General features: G+C 40.3%; 1 protein-coding gene and 1 pseudogene across 1 annotated transcript in view; both read left to right on the forward strand.

Moving 5' to 3' along the window:
• The window catches only part of LOC102849558, a 21,437-nt pseudogene extending 15,567 nt beyond the window's left edge, over positions 1-5,870 (forward strand).
• Positions 5,871-15,152: 9,282 nt separating this feature from the next.
• The window catches only part of SRBD1 (S1 RNA binding domain 1), a 324,250-nt gene continuing 317,693 nt past the window's right edge, over positions 15,153-21,709 (forward strand). The window contains exon 1 of the mRNA XM_006882310.1: positions 15,153-15,232. Coding sequence (XP_006882372.1) covers positions 15,153-15,232 — 80 coding nt within the window. The remainder of the gene's footprint in view (positions 15,233-21,709) is intronic.

The raw sequence follows: 21,709 nt of genomic DNA on the forward strand, positions 1-21,709 counted from the left end.
TGTTATACAGTCCCACCCTGGGTCCACTTTACTACGCAACTCTTATTCTGGACTCTTGTTACGCCAATAATACCTAATCATATATTCTCTCCCTCATCTACTTCAATGATGTGTACATTATTTATCCCCTCTTTTCTGTTTTCCCCAAACTCTCATATCAGCCCTGTTCTATAACCGTGGCATTATGCAGTACTTGTCTTTTTGTGACTAAGATATTTCACTCAGCATAATGTCCTCCAAGGTCACCCATTTCATATAAGATTTCATGAGTTTTTAGTGCTGCATAATATTCCATTGTGTGAATATACCAGGCTTCTCTATTCATTTGTAGGTTGATGGGCACTCGGGTTGTTTCCAGCTCTTTGCTATTGTGAACAAAGCTACAATAAACATGGGTGTGCATATATCTGCTTGGATGGCGTTCTGGTTTCTTTAGGGCTTCCATCTTCTTTTGATGCTTCCCGGATCATTCAACATTCTGCCCATAACCTCCTTAAATATTGCAACCCAAGGCTTGAATTTGCTCTTCAGTTTCTTCAACTTAAGAATTGCCAAACAAGTTCATCCCTTTGATTTTCCTACTCAGCTCTTTGGACATTTCACTATAATACTTTGCTTTGTCTTCCTGCACTGCCCTTTGAAATCTGTTCAGCTCTTGATTTCCTGATTTCTTCCATTTTCTCAGGCCTTTTGGCATTCTAGTGCAACATTCAGGCCTTTTCTGACATCCAACTTGGTTTTTTCTTTGTCTTTGTAATAATCTTTTTCTCAGAGTTAGCCACAGTTTGTTGTGATCCACACGCTCAAATGCCTTTGCATAGTCAACAAAACACAGCTAGACATTCCTCTCCGCTTTCAGCCAAGATCCATCTAACATTAGCTGTATTATTCCTATTGCCATGGCCTCTTCTAAACTGAGCCTCCACTTCTGGTAGTTCTCTGTTGATTTGGTGTTCTAGTTGTTTTTGGGTAATTTTCATCAGAATCTTGCTTGCATGTGATACTTATGATATTGTTTGATAATTTCCACACTCTTTTGGGTCATCTTTCTGTGTGGATCACAACAAACTGTGTCTAATTCTGAGAAGAACTGGAATCCTGGAACACTTAATTGTACTTTTGCGAAACCTACACTTGGACCAGGAGACCGTTGTCAGAACAGAGCAAGGAAACACTGTTTGGTTCAAAATTGGGAAGGGGGTACGCCAAGGATGTGTTATCTCCTTAACTTTTCAATCTATATGCAGAACAGATCAACCAATAGGCTGGGCTTTATGAGGAGGAATTTGGCATCAGCATTGGAGGAAGACTCCTCAACAATCTGTGTTATGCAAATAAACAACCCTGCTTGCTGAAACTGAGGAGAACCTGAAGCGTTTGCTGCAGAAGGTCAAGGACTACAGTCTTCACTATGGATTGAAGCTCATCATCAAGAAAATGAAGATTTTCACCACTGGGCCGATTGGCAGCATCATGATAGACAGTAAAGAGACTGAGACTGTTAACAGCTTTGCTTTGCTTGGCTCCACAATGAATGCTCTTGATACCAGCATCAAAGAGATTAAAGAATGAATTGCATTGGGAAAGTCTGCTGTCAAGGACCTCTCCAAAGTACTGAAGGGCAACAATAGCAGTCTGGAGACTAAGGTGTGCCTAATCTAGGCCATGGTTTTTGCAATTACTTGCTGTGTGTCAGAAAGCTTGACAATGACTAGGGATAATAGAAGTAAAATTTCTGTCTTTGAGCTGTGGTGCTAGAGAAGAGTATTGAATATATCACAGACTGTTAGAAGAACAAACAGGTTCATCCTAGAGAGGGTGAGACCAGGATGCTCCTTGGAGGTAAGGATTCTGAAGTTTCATCTGCCATACTTTGGACATGTTGCAAGAAGTGGCCTGTCCTTGGAGAGGGATTCCATTCTTGGGAGGGTGGAGGAACAGTGCAAGAGAAATCCATGATGAGGTGGATTGACTCACTCACTGGGATATTAGGGGTAGGTGTATCAGAGACAATGAGATTGGCACAGGGTAGAACAGGTTTTAGGGCTGTTGTCCATAGGATCGCTATGAATCGCAAGTGACTTGACAGTACATAACAGCAGCAATAACAATAATGATTATTTGCATTCTTCATTAATAATATTTTTGATATCCTCCCAGAACTCAAAATAATGGCCTTCACTCATTAGTGTTGATTGCCTCAACTCTGTTCCTGAGATAATTTTTGAATTCAGGTGGGGTAGACTTAAGGTCAAATTTTTGTTCTTGTGGGTTTGATTTAATTTTCTTTAGCTTCAGTTTAAACTTACAAATGAGTAGTTGATGGTCTAGGCCACAATCAACACCTGGCCTAGTTTTCACAGCTGATATTGAGGTCAAAGTCTGCAGTGTCTAATATAGATTGAAGCTCAACATCAGTAAAACAAAGATTTTCACTAGTAAGCCATTGGCAACACCATGATAGATACAGAAGATTATGAGTTTGTTAACAATTTCATCTTTCTTCATTCCATTATCATCATTCTTGGCACAAGTAGTCTGGAAATAAAAAGACAAGTTTGAAATTAGGAAAATCTTCTTTCAGGGACCTCTCCAAAGTGCTGAAGAGCAACAGTGTCAGTCTAGAGACTAAAGTGCGCCTGTTCCTGGCCATGCTCTTCTCAATTACTGACTATGCACCAGAGACTGGACAATGACTAAGGATGACAGAAGAATTGATGCTTTTAAAAAAATTTATTATTATTCTCATTAGTTTTAATGAAACTTTACAGAGACTTTGGATTTCCATTCATTCATTGTTGCACGAATTGATGCTTTTGAGTTGTAGTTTTTGAAGAGTATACAACATACTGTGAACTGCCAAGAGAACCAACAGGTCTGTGCTAGCAAGGGTGAAACCAAGCAAGTTGTTCTCTGAAAGCAAGGATTTTGAAGCTCACCTACTTTGGCAAGTGGCCATGAGGGAACAGTCTTTGGAGAAGGACATCATGGTTGGAAAGGTGGAGGAACAGTGTCAGAGAGGAAGGTTTTGGATGAGATGGATTGACACAGTAACTAGGGTTATGATGGTAGGTGTGTTAGAGACAGATTGACTCAGGATCTGGTAGGGTTCAACGCTATTGTGCATTGGCACTATTGGTTGCAGTTCACTCAGATGCACATAATAAGAACAACATTCTTTTTTTAACTCTGGATGAACTTTACAATTTTTTAATTAATTTTAATGAAAGTTTACAGAGACTTCGGATTTTCATTCATTCACTATTTCCATTCATTCATTGTTGCACTTTTCTCCCTGCCTGACTTCCCCCTACCCAGTTTGCTCTTCTCTTTGAAAAGTAAAAGAAAAATTCTTTCATTATTATACAATACCTCCCCCAAGTTTAATCCACTATGTGGCCTTCGTTCTGAACTCCTGTCGTGACAATTATACCTAGTCACATATCCCTTTTAAACAGTTCTCTCCCTCATTTGTTTCAATGCAGTATACACAATTTATTTCACCTTTCTCAGTCTCCCCTCAACCCTGATGTCAGTCCCATTTTACAATAGTGGCACTATGCAGTATTTATCCTTTTGTGACTGAGATATTTCACTCAGCATAATGTCTTCCAAGGTCACCCATTTTGTATATTTCATGAGTTCCTCGTTTTTCAATGCAGCATAGCATTCTATTCTATGAATATACCACAGCTTCTCTAACCATTTGTTTGTTGATGGACATTGGGGTTGTTTCCAACTCTTTGCTATTGTGAACAAAGCCACAATAAACATGGGTGTGCATATGTCTGCTTGGGTGGCAATTATTGTTTCTTTAGGGTCTATTCCCAGTAGTGGAATTGCTGGGTCAAATGGTATTTCTATTTGCAACTTTTTGAGAAAGCGCCATACAGCCTTCCATGGTGGTTGTACCATTTTACACTCCCACCAACAGTGAATAAGGGTTCTAGTTTCTCCACAACCTCTCTAGCATTTGTTGTTTGCTATTCTGTTAAATTTTGCTATTCTTCCTGGGGTGAGAATGTATCTCATAGTTGTTTTGATTTGCATCCCTCTTAGAGTTAGGGATTTTGAATATTTCTTCATGTGCTTGCTGGCCATCTGAATGTCTTAGTTGAAGTGTCTGCTCACACACATCCTGTGCCCATTTTTCAATTGGGTTGTTAACCTTTATCTTGTTGTGGTGCTCGAGTATTTTATAAATTCTAGATATAAGTCCATTATGTCATTACCAAATATTTTTTTCCCAATCTGTGATTTCCCATTTTACCCTATTGGAGAAGTTTTTGATGTGCATAGGGATTTAATTCTTAGAAGGGCCAATTAATTTATTTTGTCCTCTCCTGGTTGTAGACTTTTCAGGATGCTTGGAAGACTGTTTATGTTGTGGATTAGGACTTCTAGAGTTCCTCCAAGCTTTTCATGTATGGAGTGAGGTGTGGATCTTGCTTGAATTTTCTGAAGATAGTTTTCAAATTTTGCCAACACCATTTGTTAAAAAATGATGTCATTTACCCCCTTAACTGATTTGATCTCCTTGTCAAAAATCAGTTGATCATAGGTTGATGGGCTGATTTTCAGGTTCTCATTTCTATTCCATTGATCTATGTGTCTGTTGTTATATCAGTACAATGCTGTCTTGACCACCACCGTAGTGTAGTAGGATTTGAAATCAGGGAGTGATATGCCTCCTACCTTGTTTCTATTTTTAAGGAGTGCTTTGCTTATTCAGGGCTTCTTGCCATTCTTAACAGAACTGGAGATTGCCTTTTCCATCTCGTTGAAGAGTGAGAATGGCATTTGTATTGGGACTGTATTGAATGTGTAAATTGTCTTTGGTAGTATTGTCATTTTCACAATATTGAGACTTCCTATCCATAAGCAAGGGATATTCTTCCACTTCTCCAGGTCTCTTTTTGTTTCTTGTAGTATGTTTTGTAATTTTCTTTGAATAGATCCATCCTTTATGCTTCTGGTTAGATTTATTCCCAAGTATTTAATTTTGTGATTAGGTATTGTGAAGGGTATTGTTTTTCTTAGCTCCAGCTCTGTATTCTCTTTATCACTGTAGAGAAAGCCAACTGATTTTTGTATGTTGATCTTGTATCCTGCCACTTTGCTGAATTGGTCAACTATGTCCAGTACTTGCTGAGTCTTCAGGGTTTTCTAAAGTATACTATTACATCATCTGCATAGAGAGATAATTTTACCTCCCCTTTGCCATTTTGGATACCTCTTATTTCCTTCTCTTGTCAAGAAGAACAACATTTTCCAGCTCTCAGCAGCATAGCAAGTGACCTGAAATACCATGGTCTGAATGGTTATAAAAACAGTGGCTTTAAGAGGTTCTAAATCCCTCTGGTGCCCTGGTGGTAAGAAGCTGTGCTGCAGTCCTAAAAGCATGAATTTCTTACTGTTTGTGACAACTCGCTGGAGCGTCAACTCAAAGTCGCGAAAACCGCCTGGAGCGTCAACTGTATGTCATTTTCCACTCGAGGGCTCGCAAGACAACAAATTGCATGGGAGAAAGTGAACATCTTTTTCTCGCGGATTAGGTGGTGAATTCAAGCCTTACGTCTTCGGCTTAGCTCCAGCACCAGACCTCCAGAAGCGGGTTAACAGAAGGGAAAGCGTGGAGGCGGAATCCTATTGAGCCAAGCCGCCGGACCTTAAGGGAGCTACGGAGAAAGGAGAAAGAAGTTCGGTCTGCCAGTACGGTCCCTCGGCTTCTTTCTCTAGCTCCGCCTACCTCGGCGGGGCTCCGCCCCTTCAGTCTGGGCTGTTGTTCGGGAGAAGAGAGGCGGGACTTGGGACGTTTGAAAAACTTCCGGCGGGAACCGGAAGGTGCAGGCAAACAGGGATCCGGGTGAGCTTGGCGTTCTGGTGGAAAGGTGAGCTGTCTGTGTGTTTCGTGCTTCTGTTCTACACCTCAGCTCTGTTTTTTTTTTGGGCCATTTAAGAAGTTTGCAGTGTTCATTTGGGAAAAGAAACTCCTTCTTAACATTAGAAGTTTCTTTACATTTTACTTCATTTATCTGTGTGTTCACAACCAACACCCATCGAACTGGCTGCTGCATGTCAGCGGGCTCGTGTTCTCAGGCAATTGCTACTGCTTTCCGTGCATACTGGCAGACATGGGGAAAACCTGGGCAGAGTTGTTGTGTACCATCGATTTGGAGCCGACATAGCTGACCCTGCAGCAGGTTTTCAGAGGCAGTGAATCGCAAGGGAGGAGACTGTCCATCCATCTCCCGCGGAGCAGCTGGTGGATTCATTGGTCTGTCAGTGCAAAACCTTATTAAAACCTCATTAAAGCTCCTTTGGGCAATGCTAGGTCGTTTTGGTATCTTCGTTTACTAGAGAGAGAGGCAGGAGCATCCTTTCACTATTTTGTGGGCGTGTCTCAATATACTGCATGTTCATCAGTATATATTCTACAAACCAACTCCATTGCCAGGGAGTCATTCTAACTCAGCGTGATCTTATAGGGCAAGGGAGAACTGCCCAGTAGGGTTTCCAAGACTTTTGGAAGCAAGCTGTCAAATTTTCCTCGCCTACAGATTCCGTATATAGGGGATGAATAGGAATGACAGCAGAAGAATTGATAACTTTGAGTTATGGTGTTGGAGAACAGAACAGAAAATCTCCTAGACGGCCAAGAGAACAAACAGATATGTCCTGGAGAGGGTGCAGCTGGAGTGTTCTTTGGAGGCAAGGATGATGAGGCTTGGAGAAGGACATGATGCTGAGATGAGTTGAGGGTCAAGGAAGGAGAGGAAGACCTTCAACGAGGTGGATTTAAAGTGACTGGAGCTGTGGGCGCTAGTGTGTCAGGAAGTGTGAGGATGGCACAGGATAGGACAGTTTTCAGATCTTCTGTTCACAGGGTGGCCATGAGTCCTACTCATCTCAACGGACCCTAAAAACGATACCACCACCAGAAACACACAACCCTCTAGCATGTAGGAGGTGCTGCTGAGGGGGGAAAAAAATAAAAATGAATGGGAACTCTGAGCAACTTTTGTGAACCTTCCTATAGGACCAAACTAAAATTCAGACTAAACTAAAATCCACAGCCATGGAGTCAATTTCAATTCATGTCAACCTGCCATCAGTTTACAAGGCTGCTTATCATTAAAGAGACTGTCCGTCTTTTTCTCTGGCTGGTTACTTGAAAGTGCTGGCCTTTTGGCTCTCAGCCCACCAGGTAAGGGAGCCACCACACCACCAGGGGTCCTTGTGACAGCAAGCCTTTAATGTTTGTAGAATGGGAAACAAGGCTGATTTTGATTTTTAGAATTCTGAGCTCTAGGCTTTCCACTGTCTCATGCTTCCATTTCTAGTATTTTATGTTTGGACTGTTTTTTTTTTTAAAAAAAATACAATTTTTACTTTATATTGGTTAAACTAGAAAGTTTGAATACATTGTTTTTCACGCCAGAACTTTCCCATTTCCTTTACCCACCCCTCCCTCCAACCATCAAATTGTGGGACTCTTATAATTACCATCCCCGCCCCACCCGTCCTAACTCCTCTGTTCCTCCTTTTTCTCCTTGGATTCTTGTATACGTTTTACTAGTTATCTTTCAATTCTACAATAATTTTCTTATACCGTATTTGTCCTTATGGGACTGAGTTGTTTCACTCAGCATAATGCTCTCCAGTCCCTCCCAAATTAGATAGTGATTTTCAAAATGATTGCTCCTGCATGCGGCATATTATTTTTTTAAGTCTTGGTTAGCGCACTTTTGCTGTTGCCACAGGGGAAATTATTTAGATGCTTCTTAAGAAGGTGGAACCCCTTTACTCTCCTCAGATTTTTATTTATTCTTCCTCTTCATTGTGATTTTTTTTGTATGTGCAGTTTGTACCTGCCCACCACTGATTTTTATTTGCCCTAGTTTAGTGCCTCATTTTTTGGAAACATTGTACATTTGGAAACCCTACAATTATTCATTTGGAACCTGCCACTATGTCAATAAAGATATCCTGTTAAAAATGATCAGAACTCAAGGATATTTACACATAAGATTTCTTCAGAGCAGTTATTCTTTATATACATAGGGAAATTCAGAGCAGTTATTCTTTATATACATAGGGAAATTATTTTAATTATAAGAATGCATATGGCTTATAATTCAAACCCAAGAAACCAAATCCTTTGCCATCAAGTTGATTCTGACTCCTAAGTGATCTTCCGTCAGGTCTTTGAAGCTGTATGTTTTTATGGAGGAGAGACTATGTAAAACACTATCCATTCTTGTGCTTTTCTTATAATCTTGCACTATTCTCACGCTCATATTGCTAGGATGTGAGTCAAAGTTTTGCCACCCTAGTCTCCAAGAAGCACTTTGGCTGCACTTTCTTCCAGACATTCCTGCTTGTAGCCATCTTGAAAGATGTGTTCTGTGATAACAATTGTTGTACTTGAACCCATTATTGCAACCCTTTGTTAAGAGTCTTCCTCTCATTTGTTGACCCTCTACCAAGAGCACTTAATTATGCTCTTAAGAAATGTTTACCTAGGCCAAGAAGCTGTTGTCTGAACTGAGCAAGAGAACACTCTATGGTTTAAAATGAAGAAAAATGTGGGTTAGTGTTGTATAGTTCTCTATATCTAGTCAATCTATATGCTGTACAAATCATTTGAGAAGCTAAATTCTGTGAAGAAGAATGTGACATCAAGATCAGAGGAAGACTTCTCAACAACCTGCATTACAGAGAGATGACACAACTTTGCTCACTAAAAGTCAGGAGGACTTGAAACACTTTCTGTAGAAGATCACAGATTACAGCCTTCAATATGGATTACATCTCAACATCAAGAAAAGAAAAATCCTAACCAGTGGGCCTTTAGGCAACATCATGATAGATGGAGAAAAGATTGAAATGTCAGTGATTTCATCCTGCTTGCATCCATTTATCACACCCTTGTCACTAGCAGTGAAGTCAGAAGGCATATTGTGTTGGGAAAATCTCCTGTCAGGAACCTCTCCAAATTGCTGAAGAGAAATGTTAATTTGAAGACTCAGATGCACCTGATTCATGGTATAGTTTTTCTGTTTACTTGCTATGCATCTGAGAGCTGGATAATGAATGGCAATAACAGAAGAAGAACTAGTGCCTGTGGTGTTGGAAAAGAGTACCAAATGTCCAATAGGCTACTAAAAGACCAAAAAGACAGGACTTGGAGAAAGTGCAGCCAGAGTGTTCCTTGGAGGCAAAGATGGTGAAACTTCGTGTCACGTACTTTGGAGATGTTATTAGGAGAGGCTATAGGGAGCCCTGATGGCCTAGTGGGAAGAATCTGTGCTGTAGTCCTGCCCTCCACCCGGGGTTCAGGTTCACCAGCAGTTCTGCCAGAGATAGATGGGCAGTCTCTTCTTTTGTGAATCCTTTGGAGGATCAGCTATGAGTTGGTTCCATTTCGACAGCATACAACAACAACAGCATTCCTTGCAAAGAGTCATCAGAAGACAGGAATACTCTTTGCCAGATGGATTGACACAGTGACTGTAGCAGTGGGCTCAAGTATGTCAGGAATGGTGAGGATGGCACAGGATAGGACAAAGGTTTAGATATGTTGTTTATAGGGTCGCTATACTCAGCTCGATGGCACTTAACAACAGCAATAACTACCAAGTATATTGCCTTGCTCTTGGGACTGGCTTCCCTGATTACATGCCCAAAGCATGTGCAGCCAAGGCTGGACATTCTTATTTTTAAGGTGTATACTGGCTGTGCTTGTTCTAACACAGGTTTATTTACTCTTTTTACCACATAAATCGTATTAAATACTCTTTGCAGTGACTCAAAGACCCTGTAGGACAAATTGAGTTTGCAAAAACCCACTTTTAACATAGTTCCACCCCAAAAGCATGTGGTTTTGAATCCACCAGCTCTGAGGGAGAAAGATGCATAGTCTCCTCCTGTACTATTTATGGCCTCAGAACACCTGCTGAAGGGTCAGCTAGGAGTCAGTTCTGACTTGACAGCACATGACAACAACATTTTATAGCAAATCAAATCTAAAATAAATATCAGATCCAAGCTCCAAAAGACTAAAGTGGGCTCTAGGACTGGAGCAAACTTCCCATGACAACCTCCATGTACTCCATGGAGACAGTTGTTGGTTGATAACAGACGTGTCTCCACAGAGAGCTCCGAGTGTCACAGCTCAACTACTTCAGACTCCACTTTTGATGCAGGAATTGTTAATAACCTAAATGCACAAAGCAACAGAGAAATTAGTATAAAGTAGTACATTTGTGGGGAGTTGATACAATTTGAGTCAGATAGTGTCCCCAACAAGATCATCTTATGACCACTTCTACCTCCCTGTTCCAAAGTATATCTGAATTCAGTGCGTTTCCTTAAATCACCATACGCCAATTCTAATTCTGCCTTTCAACCTTAATAGTGCTGTGTGTAAAATGTAGGTAAGCCCTAGTCAAGCTTATTTATTATGTTTTGAATAACCACTAAAAGACACTTCCTGGAAACATTTCCAGTTTTCTCTTTTTAGCTTCCCTGCAAGCATTGTAGTATAAAAAGAGGCACAAGATATAAATATTTCTTTTAACACGTTGGAGAAAAAGAATATGAAAGATGAGGTGGGAAAGAGGTATCCACGTACACATCTCGGCCGAATTGTAGATAATCCATTTCAGAAAGAGTACGTTCATTATATGCCTAGAAATTATTTCTTAATTTCTGCCTATACATGGTATACCCTCAGGCGTATATATAGACCAGTTTAAAGATAAATGTTGGTTACCTCCCTTCCATCTGTACTCCTTTTATGGCCTCTTAGTTTATAGAATTTACTAGGATAACAAAAGTTTCATCCATTTCCATGGTTTCATTTAGCTATTCTGACAAAACCTAAACCTACTGTCATTTTCATGCGTTCAACCTTCTCATCATGGTCTGTACTTTATAGTACTGGACTGCTCATCTTTCTCCTGTAATTACCTATATTCGTGAATCTTGCCTCTACTATGTAGGCTTAAATAATTAACTGCCTGCCTATGGAACTACCTAGATATCTAGAGTTCTATAAGGTTGACATAGCCACTGCCATTGCCTTAATGACCCTCCATTCGGTTTCTTTTTTTTTTAAAAAAAAAATTATTATTTTTTTGTGTGTACTGTCAAATTGGATCTGACTGGTACAAGAGGAGGTTGTCCCTTCCTCTCCAGAAGAGCATCTGGTGGATTCAAACTGCTCACCTGTGGGATTGCAGTGCAGCTTCTTGCCACTAGGCCATCAGAGCTTGCCTCGCCATCCAGTTTCTAAGGCTATAAATCTTTATGGATGAAGACTACCCATCTTCTCCCAGAGAGTGGTAGAGTCAAACTCCCTATCTTTTGGTTAGCAACCTGGCAGTGTTACCATGTCACCATAGCTCCTTAAAATTAATGTATCTGTATTAAACTCTTGATTAACAATGCTTGTCATTGAACCCATTCATCTTCCAGTTTCCTCTTATCTCTGTTAATTGCCTGGTGTAGAGACTAGTTTAAAAGCTATTTTACTTTCTGCAGAGAATAAACCTTCAGACTTTTCTTGGGATAATTACTGTGACATTTACATCTAATTCTCACCCCTAGTTGCAGAAGTATCCAGCACTGCCTCTTGTGAGTTTTTTGAGTATTTTACAAGGTAAATTGGTTTGATTCTCAGTTTTCTTCACTGCCGACTTGAGATTTTTATTTTTATGTTGTGAGATCTAGAAATCTTTTTGGCTTTGGAACATTTAAGACATGCTTAGGAAAACTTCAAGTTCCACAACTGAATATTATTATTAATTTTTGAGGGAGTGTATTGGAAGATTGTCTATCTGTGTTTCATTGACTATGCAGGGGCGTTTGACTGTATGGATCACAACAAATTGTGGCTAACCTTGAGAAGAATGGGAATCTCAGAACAATTAATTGTGTTCATGCTAAACCTGTATTTGGACCAGGGAGCAGTAGTCAGAACAGAGCAGGGAAACTCTGCAAGGTTGAGGATCAGGAAAGGTGTGTGTCAAGTATGCATCCTGTCTCCATGCCTTTTCAGTCTATATGGAGAACAGATTATTAGAGAGGCTAGACTTTATGAGGAGGAATGTGGCATCAGGATTGGAGGAAGACTCATCAACAACTTGTGTTATGCAGATGACACAACCTTGTTCACTAAAACTGAGGAGAACCAACCTGAAGCTTCTGCAGGAAGTCAAGGACTACAGTCTTCAATATGGATTGAGGCTCAACATCAAGAAAACAAAGATTCTCACCACTAGGCCAATTGGCAGCATCATGATAGATGATGAATAGACAGATTTTCAACAATTTCAACTTGGCTCAGCTTTACAGTCTTGGAACCAGCAGGCAGGAAATCAAAAGACGAATTGCATTGGGCAAATCAGCTGTCAGGGACTTCTCTATAGTACAGAAGGAGCAACGATGCCAGTCTGAAAACTAAGATACACCTGATCCAGGCTATGGTCTTTGCAATTACTTGCTGTGCATTAGTGAGCTGGACAATAACTAAGGATGACAGAAGAAAGATCCATGCCTTTGAGTTGTGCTGGAGAAGAGTATTGAACGTGCTGTGGACAACCAGGAGAACAAACAGGTCTGTCCTGGAGAGGGTGAAACTGGCTGCTCACTGGAGGTGAAGATTTTGATGCTTTGTCTCACATACTTTGGGCATGTGGCCAGAAGGGACCAGTCCTTGGAGAGGGTCCTCATGCATGGAAGAAGGGACAGCGCAGAAGACGACCCAGCTATGAGTCATAGTTGACTCAGTGGCACAAAACAACAGCAACAACAACTGACTAGTCTGTGGAGTGCCAAAAGAACAAAAAGATATGTCTTAGAGCAGGTGCAATCAGAATGCTCTTTAGAAGCAAGGGTGGCGAAATATCATACTTCGGGCATGTTTTTAGGAGAGGCTATTCCTTGGAAAGGGACTCATGCTAAGAGACTTGGAGAGTCAGTGAAAGAAGACCTTCAATGAGATGGATTGATTGGATTGATGCAGTGGTCTCAGATGTCTGTGACATGATGAAGATAGTACAGGATAGCTCAGGATTCAGATCTGTTGTTCATAGAGTCTCTAAGTCATACTTAACTCAGTGTCACCTAACAATAACAAAAAGCAGGTTTTTTAACAAAATTATTTTTTGTTTACACTGTCAAATCAGATCTGACTGGTACAGGAGCAGATTGCCCCTCTTTCTCTAGCACAGAACATCTGGTGGATTCGTGCCGCATCTCTGGGATTGCAGTGCACAAAAAGCAGTTTTTAGTTTTTATGGCTTGATCTATATTCTCCAGTTAATAAATCTTAAATTTATTTACATCCTGTATTATATGTCTCTAGGAATTTGCCTTTGAATTTGGTAAACCACAGTAGTGTAGATGTAGTTTTAAGTATTTTGAGCATTTATTATGAGATTGATTTATTATACTAGTTTATTTACAAAATTTGAATGCATTGTATTTCAGACCAAGTTCCTCCAATTTCCCTTACTCCACCATCAAATTGTACAACCCCAAGTTTAACCCTCCACCCCCATACACCCTCAGCCCTCAGCTTCTACCCTCCTCCCCCCTTGGATCCTCATTCTCATTCTACAATAATGGTTTTGTACAATATTTGTCCTTGAGGGACTGAGTTCACTCAGCATAATACTCTCCAGTCCCTCTCAAGTTAGGTAATAATTTACAAAATCATTGCTTCTGTGTGCTGCATAGTATTCCATTGTATGAATGTATCATAATTTCTCAATCATTTAATTGTGATTGGATATCTGGGCTGATTCCCTGTTTTTTTATGAAATTTTAAAATGCCTTGTTTTAGGAATAGCCTGTTTACTCGATCACTGTCATGTGCTTGACTGTTAACTTTGTAAAGACGTCTCTATACTGTAAGTGGTGGGAATGAATGTGTTTGAGATGGCTAGGTTGGCACAGGATAGAATGGTGTTTAGAGCTCTTATACATACGGTCGCTATGAGTCGCAGGTGACTCGATGGCACATAACAACAACAACAACATACTGTAAGAGGATATAGTAAAAAAAATCACTGCTGTCAGGTTGATTCCAACTCATACCAACCCTCCTTTAGGTTACCAGGACTGTAGGTCGTAATGGGAGAAGGCTGCCCATATTTCTTCCAACGAGCCATTGCAGTCTTTGTTCTTGCCATTGAGGTATTATTAATTTAACAGGATTGTGTAATTTGTTGCATCATAGCATGACCATCAAAAACCACTTGTAGAACATTCAGCTCTATAATTTTAAAAATACCAACTGTTGTCATTATACAGAAACATATATTTCCCTTTTTTTTAGATTTTAATGAGAGTTTATATAGAATGTGGATTTCCAGTCATTCATTTTTATACATTTTCCTCTCTGCCCCCCCAGTTTGCTTTTCTCTTTGAAAAACAATTCTTTCATTGTTGTACGATCCCTCCTTCCCAGTCCACTTTATGATGCAGCTCTTATTCTGACTGTTGTCATGCAAATAATACCTAATCATATATTCCTTTTAAGCAGTTCAATTCTTCATCTGTTTCAATGCAGTGTACATTATTAATCTGCTCTTTTCTTAGTTTCTCCCAACCCCCATGTGAGTCCTGTTTTATAACAGTGGCATTATACAATATTTGTCCTTTTGTGACTGAGATCTTGCACTCAGCAAAATATCCTCCAGGGCCACCCATTTTGTATAATATTTCATGAATTCCTTGTTTTTCAGTGCTGCATAGTGTTCCAATGTGTACGAAATTGTGTATTACATACCATAGCTTCTCTACCCATTCGTTTGCTGATGGACATTTGGGTTATTTCCATCTCTTTACTTTTGTGAACAACACAGCAATAAACATGGATTTGCAAAGAAATGTATATTTTCCTAAAGTGGCCTGCATTCATAGGCTTTTGAAATCAGTGGAATACTGTTAGCTGTTCCTAACTGGCAGTCAAATAGGAGTGGAAAGATCTTCAGATGTCTCTCTGACTTGCCTCACCCACGTGGTGTTTTCTCTCTGCCGAGATATTGATGTTAGTTTTGAATAGCATGTAACTTCATAGCCAATTAAGAGTGAGAAGACTACACACACCTCTTGCTGATTCTGTGTTTGGTTTCTTCTAGATGTCATCATTGCCAAGAAGAGCGAAAGTCAAAGTCCAGACAGAAGTGTCCAAAGACGAATGCTCTTTTTTTTCTGAGTCGTAAGCATATTTGTTTACTATGAGAGCGAGAGAATGAAGCTATTTTAAGGAGTCACTTACTTACTCACTACCTCATTTGAGTTCAATAGGCTGTGTCTTTTTCGTTCATTCATGCAACCAGTATTTATTGAACTCATACTTGTTTCTGGCTCTGTCTAGGTTTTAGTGATAACATGTTGGATAAAGATTTAGCTTACATTTCACAGATACAGAAAGTTAACCAGTAAACTATATGATAAGTATACTAGCCTGTAAGTTCCCTAAGAGCAGGGAGAATGAAGGTTGCGTTCTCTGGAGGAAAGTTACTAAATTTTGGTACTACTGACCTTTAAGCTGATGATGCTTTGTTGTTGGGAACTGTAGTGAGCAATAAGGTTTAGCAAACATCCCTGGCCTCATCCTGCGAGAAGTCAGTAAGCACTGTGCCTTAGCTGTGACAGTCAAAAATGTCTCCAAACATTGCAGTTATTCCCTGGGGAACAAAATTGGCCCCAATTGATTACTGGGTGCAAAATTGTACCCAGTTGATAGAGGAATCATAGATTCTCTGAAGTGACTTAAATAAATCACTAATTAAGGTTAGGCAATGTGATATTGGAAAGGAAAATAAAGTAGAATAAAGAATAGCGAGCATGTGGGTGGTTTTTGTAGGAGCACCTTTTGAATAGCACGTCCAGCGATACTCTTTGGAGAAGTGGCGGTGCGGCAGAGATCTACGTGAGACTTGTGAGTGCGGCCTGCAGAGATCTCTTCTTAGTTGAGGGTGCAGCAAGTGGAAGAACCCCGAGGGAAGAACTGAGCTTGATGTCTTTGGGGATTAGGAAAAGATCAGAATCAATAAGGCAGAGAGTGGTAAGCCCCGGGGATGACAATGAGAGAATTTGCTATGCTGTGACAGTGTTAGGATCTTATTTAGAGTGGGTTGCTAATCCACTGGAGTTTTTGGGCAGAAATCTGATACAGTCTAATTTATGTTAGATCATTCTGGATGGAGAACAGATTATGTAGAGGCAAGAATAGAAGAAGAGGAATCAGTTAAGAGATTATTGTGGAAGCTTAGGGTCCTAGATGGAGCTCTAGTGGCTTGGTAGTACAGAGTTGCACTGGAATCCAAAGGTGTATGGTTTGAATCCCCTTGCTGCTTCATGGGAGAATGATGGACAGTCTCCTCCTTATGATTTATTGTGAAAACTCACTGGAGGGTCAGCTATGGCTCAGTTTCTACTTGACAGTAAATTACGTTAAGAACAACAAGGTCATAGAAGTGAGATCACGAGAAATTATCAAATTTGGACTACATTTCAGAGATACAGTGGGTAGAACACACAGATGGGTGATTTGAATGTAAAGAAAATACAGAAATACAGAAAGACTGGAAAAGGAAGAGATGAGTGAGTGGTGAAATTTTGCATTCTATTTTGTTTGGACTTTCTAAGTTTGAGGTGCTTACTAAACACTCAAATGAAATTGACTGTATGTATCTTGTTGTTTTTTTAAAGTTTATTATTTTGTGTGTGTGTACTGTCAAATCAGATCTGACTGGTACAGGAGGAGGACATTGCCCCTCTTTCTCCAGCAGAGCATCTGGTGGAGAATGTATGTATCTTGTGTTCAGTCCATGTTAGAGATAAAAAAATTGAAATTCCTTCATTCAGCCTTTGGGAGAGATAAGACTATCTAATAAGAGAGCATAGACGAAAAAGAGAAAAGGGCTGAGGACTAAGCCTTGGAGGATTTCTGCATTTATCATTCAGCAAAAGGAACAGAGTATTGAACCACTATCAACTGCCAAGAGAACAAAACAGGTTTATCCTGGAGAGTGTGAAATCAGGCTGCTCCCTGGAGGCAAGGATTTTGAAGAGCCATATCACATACTTTGGGCATGTGGCCAGGAGGGACCAAACCTTGGAGAAGGACATTATGCTTGGAAGGGTGATGGAACAGCACAGGAGAGGAAGACCCCGGATGAGATGGATTGACTCAGTGACTGAGGTAATGGGAGCAAGTATGTCAGAGACAGTGACTGGCTCAGGATAGAGCAAAATTCAGAGCTATTGTACTTGGGGTCGCTGTGAGTCACAGGCGTTATGATGTCATGTCACAACAATAACAACAACAGGGAACAGAGGAGCTACCAGAGAAGTAGAAGAAACCATGGAGTGGTACTCCAGAAAGGCTTGTGGAAGAATCAGCCATTGCTTGTTTAGAGGTCAAAACTACTAGCTGTTCGGGACTGCTAGATGTGTAATGAAGTCATAGCTGCACTTATGTAATGTTTTCTTTCATGGCAACTAAAAGAATTCTTGTCTGACTTGCCATTTAGTAATATTTCTTTGTGAAATAGAGTTAGTTTTTCTGTTTTAACAGATAGTGAGAATGAAGTGGAAGGAAATCTGTTTGCTCAGTTTTGAAACAATGGTTTGGGTTTTTTTTAAATAAAATTTTTTACTGTGATTTTAGTGAAAGTTTACAGAAAACTTGGATTTCCATTCATATATTGTTATACATTTTCCTCCCTATCCCCTCAAGTTTGCTTTTCTGTTTAAAAATTCACTCATTGTTGCAGTTTCCTCCCTTCCCCCCCCAGTCCCCTTCACTATGCTACTCTTTTTTTTCTTTTTAAATTAATTTTAATAGACATTTACAGAGATTTTTCCATTCATTCACTGCCGCACCTTTCTCCCTGCCCACCCCTCCCCACCAGTTCGCTCCCCTCTCTGAAAAGAAAAAGAAAAAAAAATTCCTTCATTAGTACACAATTCCCCCATCCCTTCCCCCCCCCCACTTCTCCACGCAACCCCAACTCTGGACTCCTGTGCTAACCATAATACTCAATCATATATCACCTCCAATCCGTCCTTTCCCTCATCAGTTTCAATACAATACTCACAATCCATCCAGTCTTTTCTGTCAGACCCATTCTACAACAGTGGCACCATGCAGCACCTGTCCCTCTGTGACTGAGATATTTCACTCAACATAATGTCCTCCAGGGTCATTCTTTTTGAATAATATTGTATGAGTTCCTTGTTTTTCAATGTGGCATAGTATTCCATTGTGTGGGGATATACCACAGCTTCTCTATCCATTCGTTTGTTGATGGGCCCTTAGGTTGCTTCCAACTCTTTGCTATTGTAAACAAAACTGCGATAAACATGGGTGTGCATATATCTGCTTGTATGGCAGACATGGTCTGGGGTACATTCCCAGTAATGGGATTGCTGGGTCAAATGGTATCTCTATTTGCAATTTTTTGAGAAAGCGCCACACCACCTTCCACAATGGTTGCACCATTTTACATTCCCACCAACAGTGAATAAGAGTTCCAGTTTCTCCACAACCTCACCAGTATTTGTTGCTTGCTGTTCTGTTAAATTTTGCTATTCTTACTGGGGTGAGATGATATCTCATAGTTGTTGCTATGCTACTCTTATTCTGGACTATTATCATGCAAATAATACATAATCATATATTAATTTTAAACAATTCTTTCCTTCATCTGTTCCAATTGTTCATTATTTACCCTCTCTTTTCTTAGTTTCCCATCAACTCCCAATCTCAATCCTGTTTTATAACAGTGGCATTATGCAGTATTTGTGACTGAGATATTTCACTCAGCATAATGTTCCCCAGGGTCACCCATTTTGTATACTATTTTATAAGTTTCTTGTTTTTCAGTGCAGCATAGTATTCCATTGTGTGAATATAGCACAGCTTCTTTATCCAGTCATTTGTTGATGGGCACTTGGGTTACTTCCATCTTTTTGCTAGTGTGAACAATGCAGAAGTAAACATGGGTGTGCATATATCTGTTTGGGTGGCAGTTCTGGTTTCTTTAGAGTCTATTCCAATTAGTGCAGTTGCTGGGTCAAATGGTATTTCTATTTCCACCTTTTTGAGAAAGTGCCATACTGCCTTCCATAGTGGTTGCACCATTTGTAATGGTTCCAATTTCTCCACAACCTCGCCAGGATTTGTTGTTTGCTGCTCTGCTGAACTTTGCTGTTGTTACTGGGGTAAGATGATAGATCATAGATTTTTTGGTTTGCATCTCCAAATCAAAGAGGATAAAGGACCTAGGAGTAAAACCAAGGATTATAAACTTCCTCAGAGAAAAGCTTGTAAGAACTCTAGAAGCCGTAATCCAAAACATGAACAGTCATTCCAAGCATCCTGAATAACCTGCAACCAGGAGAGAAAAAAGTAGATGAATGGGATCTTATAAGAATCAAATCCCTATGCAAAACACTTTTCTAACAGGGTAAAAAGGAAAGCCACAGACTGGGAAAAAATATTTGGTAATGACAAGGAAACACACTGCATGTTTCAAAATTGGGAAGGGTGTACGCCAGGAATGTGTCCTATCTCCATACCTTTTCAACCTGTATGCAGAACAGATTATCCAAGAGGCTGGGCTGTATGAGGAGAAGTGTGGCATCAGGATTGGCAGAAGATCTATCAACAGTCTGCGTTATACAGATGACACAACCCTGCTTGCTGAAACTGAGGAGGACCTGAATCGCTTGCTGCAAAAGGTCAAGGACTGCAGCCTTCAATATGGATTGAGGCTCAATATCAAGAAGACAAAGATTCTCACTACTGGACCAATTGACAGCATCAGGATGGATGGTGAAGAGATTAAGATGGTTCACAACTTTAGTTTGTTTGGCTCCACAGTCAACACTCTTGGCACCAGCAGCCAGGAAATGAAAAGACGTACTGCAATGGGAAAGTCTGCTGTTAGAGACCTTTCCAAAGTACTGAAGAGCAGTGGTGTCACTCTGGAGACTAAGGTGCATCTGATACAGCCCATAGTCTTTGCAATCACTTGTTATGTGTCAGAGAGCTGGACAATGACTAGGGAGGATAGAGGAGAATTGATACCTTTGAGCTGTGGTGCTGGCGAAGAGTATTGAGTGTACCATGGACTGCTAAGAAAACAATCAGATTCATCCTGGAGAGGGTTAAACTGGGCTGCTCCTTGGAGGCAAGGATTCTGAGGCTTTGTTTGACATACTTTAGACATGTTGTAAGGAGGGACCGGTCCTTGGAGATGGACATCATGCTTGGGACAGTGGAGGGATGATGCAGGAGGGGAAGACCCTCTATGAGGTAGATTGATCCAGTGACTGGGGTAATAGGGATGGGTGTTTTGGAGACAGTGCGATTGGCACAGGACAGAGCAGGGTTTAGGGCTGTTGTGCATAGGGTCGCTTTGAGTCGCAAGTGACTTGATGGCAGATAACAACAACAACAACAACGACATGTCTAATAATGGACTTTTATCTAGAATTTATAGAATATCCTACCACCTAAAGGTAAACAAATAAAGCTAATACAATAAATAAAGGTAAACAGTCCAATTGAAAAATGGGCACAGGATATAAACAGACACTTCACCAAAGAAGAAAGTCCCTAGCTCTAGGAGTAATGGTTTTCTAATTCTTTTCCCACTGTTCCTTTTACTTTCACTGCTGTATTATTTTACTGCTTTTCTGTTTGTGACCTGCTTATTCTTTAGGTAATAGCATTCACTTTTAAAGAGAACACACTTTGAAGGTAACAGTGCTTCATTTATGCTCTCTGAACAGTATGCTCTCTTTTAAGGCACCCTAACGGTGCAGTGGTTTAAGCATTTGGCTGCTGACTGCATGATTGACTGAAGTCACAAGATGCTCTGCAGGCGAAACAGCCACTACTCCTGTTTTCTCTCAGCTACAAAACTCATTGCCTTCAAGTCAAAGCTTACTCATAGCTGACCCTCCATGGGGTTTCTGATGCTGTCAGTTACATGGGTAGATTGTCCATCTCTCTCCCAGCCAGACTTGAGGTTGACAACTCTTTACAGATCGCCCCACCAGAGCTTTCATTCCCCAAATTCATTGTCGTCGAGTTAGAATGACTCATAGTTGATCCTCCAGCTGGCTTTTGGAGGCTGTAAATCACATATCTTTCTCTCTCAGAGCTCCTGGTGGATTTGAACTGTCAGAGATACACTCCCTTTGCTTAGCAGTGTGACTCTCTATGGACTGTGCTACCAGAGTGTACCTGTGAAGATTGTTATCTTGGAAATTTTATAGTGCAGTTCTACACTGTAGTTTGAATTTTTTAATAAAACAACTCAGGTGTTTGCGTCTAGGAAGAATTTAAGGCACTAAAAAGCTTTAGAGTAAAGGAAAGGATTGTCCTTCCCACCAGTATTAGTTTCGTAGAGTAGGAGTAGTGGCAGGAGCATGATGTGTGAACCAGACTCCACATGGCTGTTTTTTCCCTGTTCTAGCTCTCAGTTAAGATTCCTGAAGTGTTAGACAAATGCTGTGACTGCACCTGTTTCACAGAATCAGGAAATTAATTCATTCAGTGAGAAGAAAAAGGGACCAATTAAAGCAACTGCAAGGGTTTAAGGTGTTTTTATGTAACTGTTTCCTAAAGCCGATTCCCACTCTTTATATTGCTTTAAATAACTTAATATAGTTT

The sequence above is a fragment of the Elephantulus edwardii genome, unplaced genomic scaffold (genome assembly GCF_000299155.1).
Source record: "Elephantulus edwardii isolate Elephantulus edwardi_28Jun2011 unplaced genomic scaffold, EleEdw1.0 scaffold00019, whole genome shotgun sequence".
NCBI lineage: Eukaryota > Metazoa > Chordata > Mammalia > Macroscelidea > Macroscelididae > Elephantulus > Elephantulus edwardii.